A 12021-nucleotide genomic window follows, 5' to 3' on the forward strand; every position below is an offset into this window, starting at 1 on the left:
TTCCGACGTCGCGCGAAAAGGCGTCCGAGACAAGGTTGACGGTCATACCCATGGGGGTGAAGCGAGCAAAGTTGGCCAAGTCGCCAAAAATGTCGGCAGACTCTGTGCCGTTTGACTGCGTGGTTGCCGGCTGTTCGTTGAGGTCAACATCACGCGCAACGGCCTCGGCCGCTGTCCCGATCGTGTTTACAATCATACCGACGGGACTGACCCTCGCAAAATCGGCCAAAATTCCAAAGATGTCACCTGATTCCCTCTGTTCATCTTGAGGCGCTGACTCAAGGTCAACATCGCGTGACACAGCCTCTTCGACCATTCCGACGGCCATGCCGAGAGGTGTGAAGCGGGCGAAGTTGGCAAGATCACCGAATATGTCCGCCGCCTCGGCGCCCTCCCGCTGGCGAGCTTCGTCCAAGACTTGGGCAACGGCTTCGGGCGCAATTCCCATCTGCCCAGTGTAGACATCAATGAGGTCTGCAACTTCGAGATGCTTCACATACTCGGTGAACTGATCGTTCTCCAAAGCTTGCGTGGCGATATCGACCTGCTTGTTGAAGAGGACAAGGTTCTTGAATCCGGGGTCGACGGGCGAAGTCTCGAGTGACTGCAGCTCAACGTCGGCGGCTTCATCGTCGTCATTGTCCGAGTCGTCGTCAGAATCATCTCGGGGAATCTTGATGCCGGTTCTGTTCAAGACAGCAAGGTAGGTCGCGCAGCCGTTCTTCATCTTGGTCACAACACTGATCGAAGCCTCGATGGATGTTGTGTCCTCAAGAACGCCCGCGCCAATCTGGAGCGCTGTGGCCTCGTTCATGCCGCCAAGACTCGAGGCGGCATTGAACATACGCCCCCAAAACATGTTAAGATTCTCATACATCTTCTCGAGGTCACCAAACCTGTCCGCCACTGACTTGATGTCAGTGATGGCTTGCTGTACACCTCTCGCCTCTGCTTCCAAGTCCTCGATCTGCCCAGCAAGCTTTGCCGACTCGCTGCCAAAGTGGCAAGCCGCAACAAGTCCGCCGACAAACAACGCGCCGCCGACAATGCCCAAGGCGATGACACCAACACCAGTCACAGCGCCGAGAACTGCAAGACCGATGCCGAGAAGCATAACACCAATGGAACCCCAGAAGGCAGCATCCATCTTTGCCTTGGCTTCCTTTGTGGCCTTGATCTGAGCTTGAAGCGAGACAAGCTTATCGCGAAGAACAATGAGCTGTTGGTCGAGCTGAGTACGAACCGAAGACAGATCGGTACCCATGCCGTTGACGGTGTCTTTGACAGAGCTAGACTGCTTGCGCATGATTGTGGCCCAGATCTTCGTCTGCAGGACAAGCTTTTTTGCTTCCTTGATGGCAATCTTTTGCTTCGCCGCGCTGTCCTCGTTCTTCTGATACTCTTCAGCCGTTTCAAGTTGCTTCTTGAGGAAAAGCTCTTGGTTGGTAGCAAATGTCTGCAGCTTGCTGACAACAGGGTAAATGCACTTCTGAGTGTCCATGTAACGGTCTCGCAAAGACCCCGTCAGTGTCTCCAGGTCCAACATCACACCAGGGGAAGCCACACCGAGGTGCGTGACGCCCTTTTGTTGGATCCACCGCTGCCAACCAGCCTTCTTGTCGTTCTTGGCGGTCTTGTCTGATGGATCATTGACCGTCTCGAGGCGGCGACGATAGATCCAGCCGTCGCTCTGAACAGCGACGGGACCAATGTCAGTGGCGGTCAGCTCAAAGAGTGGGTCTACGGCCATTTGGTCCGCGGCAGTGAAGGTTGAAGCATCGAAATCCACGTCAAGATTCCAAGTGTTACTGCCACTGTCATAGGCCACAATGTTTCCATTGAAGTAGGCCGCCTGCTTGATACTGAGAGCAGCCGCTGCCTTGTTCTTTGCGTCGGAGCTGTTCTTGAGCTCCGTGAACGAGTTGTTGCTTCCAGCAAGGTCGCCGTTCAGAGATAGCAGGCGACCATCCTGTCCCAGGATGACGAGATGGAATCGAATGTCTTTGCCGGAGAGACGTGCAAACGGGAGGATACTCCAGGCGTTGCCAACCGGAAGACAGTTGTCGCCAACCTTTTCCCAGGACTCGACGTACAGTTTCGGCCAGTTATCAACTGCCTTCTTGACCTCGGGGTCCCTGTCATCGCGATGTTTCCTGCGCCAGATGGCGGTACCGATGGACATGCAAAAGTCTCCCTTGTAAGGGAAGAAATGAACGGCTTTGCTGCTGTCGATGTTGACATTATCGGGGATGCGGCCAAAGACCGACCAATCCTCCTCTACGCCGAGAACGCCGCGGCTCTTGGTTTCGGTGTACATGATGTTGTCACCCTTTAGCCCGACGATGGGAATTGTGTTGAGCATTGCGTTGTAGTTCTTCAGGTACGGCTTGGTCTTTGGGAAGCGATGTCATATTAGCGAGTCGATTTTGAAACAAAGAGCGCGATGCAAGGGTGTATAGTACCAGAATGTCTTTGAAGGTGTCGACGATAGGTCCGATGTTCTCGGCCATCTTCTCGAGTGAAGGGTTCTGCTTGCCAAGTCCGGAATCCTTTCCAGACATGCCCTCTCGGATCACATCGCCTGGAGGCTTGTTGGTATCGTCGGCAACGTCCATTGCTACCAGCTCTGGTTCGACGTCGGCGGCATCCATAGCAACAGAGGACTTCAGAGCAGACTCGACATCTTTGATCTGGCGAGAGATGAGTTTGAGAACCTAAAAGATCGTGTCAGTACAAAATCAACAGGATTACTGTTCAAGGAGGCCCTACCCGGTTCTTGGCGATGATGCTTTCAACATGCTCTTTAGGCGAAAGGTCAGGAGCACTGCCCGAACGAGCATGAGCATCCCCAATATGGTCAGAGACCTTATCGGCCGCATGGATTATGTCGAGGACAGTATGCATTTTGAATTAAGAATAAACTGGAGGATTTGGACCAAGTAAATGAGGCTGGCAAGAGATATAAGATGATGTGAGCTTGGAAGAGAGGAAGAGGTGATGTCTGCTCAAAACTCCAACTTTCGACGACGGTCGAGTTATCTTAAATAAGTTTTCCAGACCAGTGACTGCCCTACCTTGTTGGCTGGTCTCTCGTTGAACAAGTGTTGCTCTATCTGGCAAGCAAGAGCGAGCTTCCCTATGCATCGACGCCACACAATGAAGCGGAACTGTGGAATAGACCAGGCTCGTCACTGGTCCTCGTACTGCTGCACTATCGATTTTGGTGACATGGGAGCTCAGGTACGGATACATTCCCCGTAGGACGCTCCTGTGAGCCCGGAGCAAGCTCCCCGGAGACGATCGTGGCCTTTGTCAGGCTGAGCAGACATTGAGATGCCGAGTTCGGTTAGTAAAGACTGACAGGTCAATACGGAAGGTCTTCCCTGAAGCTGAAAACCGACATCTCCTACAGGGGAACGTAGAATGGCCCGAGAGTATCACTTTCTTTCGAATCTGTATGGGGCGAAAGCTACTGGCGAATCGGAACCTTTCGAAGTTCGTACTGTGGTTTAAAGTCTCTGAGGAATTCAGGGGCTTTGGTGTTTATTCGCCTGCTGCCGCAGCCACGCGGATCACCCTCGTTTACCCCACAGGGTCTAGTCGCATGGCTCAGACCCCCGCCGCGACCCTGCTTTTAGTCCATGATCACCAGATTTGGCTTGTGGCTGGCTGGCTGAGCGGTGATCCTTCGTCGTGCATCATTTAGGGGGCGCCCATGATGCGGCCTGGGCCGTTCCCGCTCCTAGCTATCGATCTCGCCGCGCGGCTAGCTCGCGAGGCTGAAGCCTCATCACCATTCTGATGGACGCCCAGGCCACGGTCTCTTGAGACACGGCTGGCAACTGGCTGGCTGAGAGCTGATCGTGTCCCCGGACATTTACAGGGGTTCATGCACGTTACGGGCAGCAGCCGGTTCCCGCTTCTGGAGCCGACATGGGAAACTCAGTGCTCAATTGGGAGAAGCGTCGAACATGGGTTCTCCGCCACGTTGTTTTCTCTCGGCTGAGTCGCCAGTTCTATCCGCCCGTTGGTCAACAAGTCGGCACGACAGTCCGTAAGAGTTGCCGGTCTTCTGACTTCAAGCTAACGATATTTGAGATGGAGGAATGGTCTCGACCCATAAGCTGTCAGTTTTCGGAATGCCGGTCGTGAAATTTGCGTCAACAGCACAGCTGAACCTCCAGATCCAGTGACACACGTGGTTGAGACGATTCGATAGTCGGGCCTAGACCGAACACATTGACAAGTCGAACGACGACCGGACTCAGCTTGCCGTTGGCGATGACATTACTATATCTGAGTCGAGCTTATAAGTTGCCCCTCGTCAGCATATCCATGACTTCTGGTCCCATAGCCACTCCAACAAGTGTCTTGCCGATTCTTCACCTCCTCTGTCACAATTCTTAGCGATCACCATTTTTTTTCGTCACTTATAAATCATCATCATGTCTTTAAAGGCTCATGAAGTATCCGACACTGTTGAGCACTTTCAGTGCTTCGAGATCCGGAACCCTCCCGAGACGGAAATCGAGTCCCTACGTATTGCCTTGGAAGAAAACCCCCAAAATGCCCTGGGATCGACCCAGGCGCTTCCTGAGTGGACAGGCCCCGATGGCGGCGATGATGAAGAGTCTTATCTCGCTGTTAATATCAAGAAGAACTGGCAGCCAGGTCGTACTCTAAAGATCAAGTTCCTCTCCGGTGAGCCTGCTCTGCACGACAAGGTGAAGAAGTACGCGGACTGGTGGCCGACGTATGCCAACATCAAATTCACCTGGTAAGTGTGGTCCAGAACTGCTTCTCGTTCATTGACAGTCCGTCTGATAGCGCTCTGTGCACAGGCTCCCCATGGACGCACCAAAGGCGGACGTTCGCATCGACTTTGTGCAGGGAGGAGGATCGAGCTCACGTGTCGGCACCGATGCCCTGTCTGAGACAAACCAGTCCAAGAGAACCATGAATCTTGACATCAACCTCAGACAGCCGGAGGAGTTTATCCGCCGGAAAGTACTTCACGAGTTCGGCCACGTCATGGGCTGCGAACATGAGCATCGTAGGTGAACCCAATCTGCAGTCGGCATGTGCCTCAAAAGCCCATCCCTCAGCTTCTGACCAACCACGCAGAGTCGCCCCTTGCCAGCTTCGAGTGGAACACGGAGCTCATTTACGAAGAGCTCAGCCGGCCGCCCAACAGCTGGTCACGGGCGACGATCAACTACAATGTGATCAAGCGCCTAGAGAGCAGCGAGGTCAATGCCAGCGCTTACGACCCCGACTCTATCATGCTGTACCAGTACCCAGCGCGCTGGTTCAAGAACGTTGGAGCTGTCGCGACCAAAAACAACACGACGCTCTCTGAGCGTGACAAGGAGTGGATTGCCAACAACTACCCGCCCTGGTCTAGCGATATTGGGCAGTTCAGCACGCTTCGTATGTATTCCCGACATTGGCCGCGCTGTGCACCCAAGGCACTTCCCTCACCGAGAACACGTGACTAACGAGAACACCCCTCACCAGAGGTCAGGTCGTGGGACAGCGTGAACACCGATGCCGACCGCAAGGACGTGGCTTTTGAGCCCGCGTACGCTGACCCTCCTCGCCTGGCCATGGGCCTGAGCTGGCTGGACCTGGATTACACGACCGACATATCCGTCGCCGCCACAGCCGAAGACGTGTCCGACGACCACTTCACAGCCGCGATCGCGCCTGGGCCCGACTCGCGTGTCTTCTCGGCTGCCTGCTCCTGGCTCGAGGCGTCCGCTGCGGAGCCCAACATCAAGACGGGCACGTGGGACGTCAAGACGGACGGCAAGCGCGCCTCCAAGCTCTCGACCATCGTCAAGTACGACTCGCGCTTCGAGGGCGGTGCGGCGCCCACCGTCGTGGCCTGGTTCTCCGGGCTCAGCCTCGGCAAGGACTCGGCGTGGCGGCTCAAGACGCATGTGTCCGAGGCCAGCCCCTTCAAGTTCAGGCTCAACCTCGAGGTCGGCGACGACACGGACCTCCGTGGTGCGACGGTCACATGGGTGGCCTTCCCCGCCGACAAGGAAGGCATCACGGGCGGGACCTTTTGCACCGACGACGTCCCCGGGTCCGAGAACGCGGGCACCGTCGATTTCAGTCGTGCTGGCTTCCAAGTGGCCCCTGCTGTAATGATGGCCATTAGCGGATTCGACTTTGAGAATGGGCACAACCTGCGGCTACGCGTCAGCCACTCGTGCGTCAGCAAGGACTCCATGATGTGGCATCTCGATAGCTGGCTCGATTCGGCCCTGAATACCGCTACTGGCGCTTATGTGGCCGTGTGCCCACCCAATGTTGACGAGGACCTCTGAGTGGTACAGAAGCGATGGACGCGAAATAAATTTTATGCATAGGGATAGTTAGTTTGTAATAATACATTGTGATATGGATGATCTCACAACATCGCTCCATAGTCTGGCCGTCCTTCGGCGGCTTGGCTCCATACGTGGACAAACGCGAAGAGAACCACAAAACGCCAAACGTCACCCAAACTCTACTGCTAGAGTTTTTTCTACTTCGTTGCGCGTCCGCTTTGCGTAGTAACCTATTTTCATGTTTAAAACCCAATGTTGGGTCGTGCTAATTTTGGCTGACATGAAACGGATCAATTGGTCAGTCCACTCTGATGGTGGCGCTCCACGCGGAGGTGTGCCTTGTTGCCATATGTTAGTCATGAAGCGCCGTGTTTGCACTCAGAAAGTCCTGTCACCAACGTAAACACACCGACTAGATGCCTTACAGGCCTTCCATCCGGCCATGTCTTCCTTGGCAAGCATTACAGTTGTTCTTGAGAAATGGCGTGCTCGTGAGCTGGCTCTGGTGCTCGGCAGTCTCAGCATCCCGATATCGGCGTCAGACCACGTTTGACCATTTGAATGCCCAAACAAGGAGCCAACCCTATATCAAGGCGCAATCCAAATACGGACGATGACAAAGGATCGTCGAGACTAGCTGCACACTATTATGGTCTGGTGGTGTCTGGTAAAAACGCCATGTCCACTTACCTCCCGTGAAAGAAGCACGCTAGAAGGCGGTCAAGTTTTTTTTTTTCGAGGGAGCAAAACGAGTTGAGGGTGCGTGTGGAGGGAGGGTGCTGTAAGCTCAAGCGCCCTGGAACCAACCCCATGGGGGTTGCAACATCACGCAAAACTCAAGATGTTTCGGCATTCCCTCCGTTGTGCAACAGCTCAACACTGATCGGTGCTCGCGAGATTCTAAGCGACATCCGGGCTTCGTTCCGTTCGCAAATTATTGTCTTCTGTCTTCTCCAGGGCTGCTTGCCCGAAGACCGAGCCGCCGCCTGATAATCTCACCGCCATGATTCTAGTTCTTCTGAGTAGAATGAAGCCAGCGGGCAGACAATACCAAAGCAGGCAAGCTGATGATAGTCTGACCTGGCTGGAAGGGCCAACATGCAGGGACTTCTGTCACGACGCCCCGCGCCGCTCCTCCCACACCCCATCCGAGCCGAGCAAAACACCGTTGTCGGTCGAGAGATATCGTGAGAAAACCAGCATCGTGACTCAGATGACGGGATCGTGGCCCCGTGAGGACGCGAATTGTGTAGAGCGAGCGACACAGTGCCGTGGACATGGTGGTAGGTGCTGAGCGTGTCGCCTGAAAAGAAGAGTCTGGGCCGTGGACCCCGGGCCCACTACGGATAATGCTTGACGTAAGAAAAATGGCAGGGTGGCGGTCGAGACCATTGCCGGTCGCACCCGGGGTCTGCCCACGGATAGATCACGGAAGACCAGCATGGCCGGGTGGTTGCAAAGTCGGTAATGCGTCCGGCGGGGGCGTTCGGAGTCAATACTACAAACACTGTAGTAGACAATTGGGCGTTCGGGCACGAAGCCCCGGAGGGAGACAGGATCGCGATCCGGGCACCTGCCGATCTCCACTTGCTAAAGGTTATGACGACAACATCAGCAATGCCATCACGATGTGAGCTCAAGAAAACTGGGGGGACAGAAGCTCTGACCCTGAGCGACGGAGGAAAACGTCCCAGTTCTACGGTTCGTTATCAGATCAAGAGCTTTGAACAGAGTCTTAGGAGCTGGTGGTGGGGGTCGTGTCAAGTCGATACAGGGCGGCACTTGGGATGTTGGGTGGATTTTATCGTGTAACAGTTGGGTAACAGGATTTCCGTATCTGGCGAAAGAGATGCAAGCTGGGCAGATGGGCGGGCTGTCCCGGTGCTTAGCGGGCGAGGACCCTGGGGGTAAGAGAAAGTGGTGCATGGGGCCCAGACCACGTAAACGCTTTGCGCCTGAACGTGGTATGTCGTCCGTGCCTGACGGTTCACGATGTTTGGCGATGTTTCTTTCGGTGAATTCGGTGAAAGAGGAGCTCAAGAGTGACCGAGTCCAAGACCTGCGAGCAGATGGGGGAGAGCTTGATGGAGACCGGTGCATCGCGTCTGTCGAGCGGTTGAGAAAACGCCCAGCCCGCGGACCGCGGAGACGTCAATTTAAGACGTCACGTTCTTCCTGCTTCGAGCTGGCGTCGTTCCCAGCAGAATGCGGGGAAGGAGGGCTTGCACATTGCCCTGGTCAGTACGCGCCGTGGATTTGCGGTCAGGGCGGAGAGGCGTCACAGAAGTGATCAGGTGAATTGCCAGCGTGATCATGGTATTGCGCCCACTGCATCAGAACCGTCGATGTCATGGTCCATTGTATGAGGAGAGCACCGACAGTGATGAGAACGGGGGGCCTGTGCGGCGCCTGTCGCAAGTGGCTCTGCTAAAGGGTCGCTCAGTGCTGTTGGGACGCACGATCGACGAGGCAGAATTGGATGTGGTGAATCAACAGAAAAACGTTAACATCAATGGTCTTCATGAAGCTCAGAATTACCGCACGCCGAGAATTGAACTGTCAGGCACTGTGGGCAAAACATCCGCCACTGCCTTCACCGAAGACGCCGTCACGATTTGGCAGTAACAGGCCGGAGGTTCGTTCCCGGCAACGAGCCGCTGACTGACTGGCAGTATGTACCCATTTGACATCATTATCTGGGGAAGGATCGCCTGCAAGGTGTGATCTTCAGTGTCCTAAACAGGTTAGACACTGGCATCAAGGTTTTGGATGACGGGGCTTTTTTTTGGGGCCCTTTCCATTTCTCCAGTGCCAGCATACGGTACACACGGAAGACAGAAAGTAAGGCAGTCACTCAGAACAGGAAGTACATGGCAAGACAAGTGGGCAGGCAGGAAGGAAGGCAGCCACTAACAACAAGAAGTAATAAGGCAGGTAAGGCACCTGGGTAGGGAGAAAAGGCACCGAACACTGTGCAACGACAGCTTCACCTTCCAAGGCAGGAAAAAGCTACATGGTCGCATTGCCCTCCACTCCCAAGAGCTTGTGCGAGGATGATTCGACTTGAGAGCATGTGCGCGCCCCTCCATGAATCATGCATCCCCACTCCGGCCGGTCCTGAGCAGAGGAGAGAAAAAGTTTTGCAATTCCCATGTTGTGATCGCTGCTACTGTCGGTGATCAGGTACCAGCAGGCGAGAAGGTGTGGAGGACGTGCTCACAACCCACCTCGGGCTCAGCTGGGAGCTTGGGGCGGCTTGGGAGGGATGGACGTAAGAAAATTTCTGACGACAAAAGCCCAGAAGGGGAACACCTGGGTCAAAGGACTGGCTGGGCTCGACGCTTCTGGACGCGCACATGGTGGGGAAGGGGACCCATCACGGATTGCGGACAGCCGCCCTCGTGATTGAGAATTTTCTTCTGGGGTCCTCTTACTGTACGAGAGACCTTGGACACGCTGCATCGTACCCGGGCACGTTGGCCGGCACCCGGGGCGTGTCCATCCATCATGCTTCACAGCATTCCTCTGGATGAGGTGCTCAGCAACGTGGGTCCACAACACCGTAGGCATCGCGAGTGTGTTGAGTGTTGTCAATGACGGAGGACAGACGGTGGATAAGGTAACGGTAACCCTTACGACACACGCACACACACTGGGCCATCAAGGTCTTCTGTACAGCTTCGGGGACTCAATTGGTAATCCAAGCTGTGACTTAGATAGGATGTTGGTTTTGTGCTTGCTCTTCCGTCTTGGAAGCACAGTTCACTTGCGGCAAGCCCAGTGGTGGTACAGCTACCCCGCATCGTACCTGGTGACCAGGCGATGGTTGAGCATGCTACTCAGTCGCTGGGCTACAGTACCACAGCGCACCAGCAACGCAGTCCACCGGCGGCGATCGCCTGGGCCTTAATCACGACAGGATCATGCGACGGACCTGCGTGACCAAGCTACCCTGACCTCTCTACATGTGCCCACCACTGTACAGGAGCTTGCTCCAGGCTTGACCAGTCGAGCGACGATGGGGCATGGCGATGGCATGACGACTGCGATGACCCACACGTGCTGACGAAATACAGTGGGCATGCCTACGTTGGCCCCTGTGCTCACGGAGCATCAGCAGCAAAGCAGCCCCAGGACCCCTCCCTCCTTTACCTTGCCATGTACACCAACCTCACACCCTCATCGACACAAGGCATCGCGCCATCTCATCCGGACAATTGCATCACACGCCATCACCGCCCGGTTGCGTGGCCAGCGGCTTGGCTGGCTACGAAGGTTCCCGGTTGCAGATGTTGTGGCAGATCGGTGTGGTTCAGACGGTCAGGGCCAACAAGACAGGAGACGGATAGGCAGTGGACGGTCCGTCGTGCCACAGCCTTAATGCACAAAGTCTTTTCCAGCCGTTTGCGACGCCGCCATGGGCCCTCAACCTCGCGCAATTCGGGCCATCCATGCATGCACGTTAGCGGTGTGTTGCGGTACTCCCCGCCCGTCAACACCCTCTTCATTGTGCCGTCGCTTCTTCAAGCCCAAACTCTGTCCCCCCTGCGACCCCGTCTCGTGGACGGGCCTGACGGTTCTGACGGAGCATGGGGCACTGCCGTGAGAAGACGGAATGGCCAGAGACAAAGAGGCCCAGTTCATTAGGCGTGTTGGAGTAGGTAGGAGAGGCGGGGCAGAGTACGAGGGCTGGAATTCTGGACTTGCCCGTTCATGCGTCCCTTGCCTGGCACACAGACCAGACGCAATACAGCCTGGCACTTGTTCTCGACGACGGCGACTGCCCCTTGAGGTTCGAGCTCCAAGCCCTGGAGCACGTCAGCAAAGGGGCCGTTTGGGCCAGGTCAGGTGCCACCACAAGAAAAAAACCACCTCCCCCCTGCCCCTGACACAGGCCACATGGTTCCTGTGGGCTGTGGGCAGTGAGTCCCCGAGTAGTGGAGTGTATAAGCGGGCAGTGGGAAGCAAAGTGCAGGCACGCCCCAGGACTCCCTTGAGCACGCCCCCCCAGTGTCTGTCGAGGAAGCAGCAACGGCCCAAACCGAGCCGTGTCATTTGAAAGCGCATACACGGAGCAGACCAGGGGAACCAATTCATGACACATAATTACTCTATGAAAACCACCGGGCATCACGACATGGCGAGCTTCAGACGAATACTAATAATGTTTGACGTCTGCCCTTGACGCCATAGAGGTTGTTCTCGTTCTTCATCTATTCACCTTCTGAGCTCTGCCTTCCACGTTGCGTTGAGCCTCGACGACCTTACGATACCGTTCCCATCACCTTTCCATTGCCTGCTTTTCTCCACCGTACCAGCTGCATCTGCACCCAGCATCACGCAAGCCTGCTCACTTACACGGCCCCCCGGTTTATCACCCCTCCATCGGAATCGCCTTGCGCAAAGCGTTCTCTCGAACCGTTTTCTTTACGGCTCGCCAGACGACACCAGCAGTCTCTCTTCTCAGGGATCCACGAGCATTGCGACCTTCTTTGCCCACCTCACGACCCCGACCGCCCGACCTAGCAACGCTGTCGCTGCAGCCCCAAAGCCCCAGACACCAACTAGTCCTGCAGGGGCGCAAATTTTACCCCGTCAGCTGGACACGTCGAAACTTCATCGCCCTGCCTGCCACCGGCGACTACCCCGCAATCGCTGCACCGGAAATCCTCAAGCAAGGTGG

The 12021-nt window shown here is 55.6% G+C and overlaps 2 protein-coding genes across 2 annotated transcripts; one reads left to right on the plus strand and one right to left on the minus strand.

The window, feature by feature from the left end:
* Positions 1-192: 192 nt before the first annotated feature.
* Positions 193-2904, minus strand: VDBG_03170 (conserved hypothetical protein; the record flags this gene model as incomplete). Its single annotated transcript, XM_003006985.1, has 4 exons — positions 193-448; positions 501-2392; positions 2463-2714; positions 2770-2904. 4 exons carry the CDS (start codon positions 2902-2904, stop codon positions 193-195), a joined length of 2535 nt encoding a protein of 844 aa, XP_003007031.1.
* A 1541-nt stretch (positions 2905-4445) lies between these two features.
* Positions 4446-6335, plus strand: VDBG_03171 (metalloprotease; the record flags this gene model as incomplete). Its single annotated transcript, XM_003006986.1, has 4 exons — positions 4446-4777; positions 4842-5053; positions 5125-5430; positions 5518-6335. 4 exons carry the CDS (start codon positions 4446-4448, stop codon positions 6333-6335), a joined length of 1668 nt encoding a protein of 555 aa, XP_003007032.1.
* Between the last annotated feature and the right edge of the window lie 5686 nt (positions 6336-12021).

Source organism: Verticillium alfalfae, genomic scaffold (genome assembly GCF_000150825.1).
Source record: "Verticillium alfalfae VaMs.102 supercont1.3 genomic scaffold, whole genome shotgun sequence".
Classification (NCBI taxonomy): Eukaryota; Fungi; Ascomycota; class Sordariomycetes; order Glomerellales; family Plectosphaerellaceae; genus Verticillium; species Verticillium alfalfae.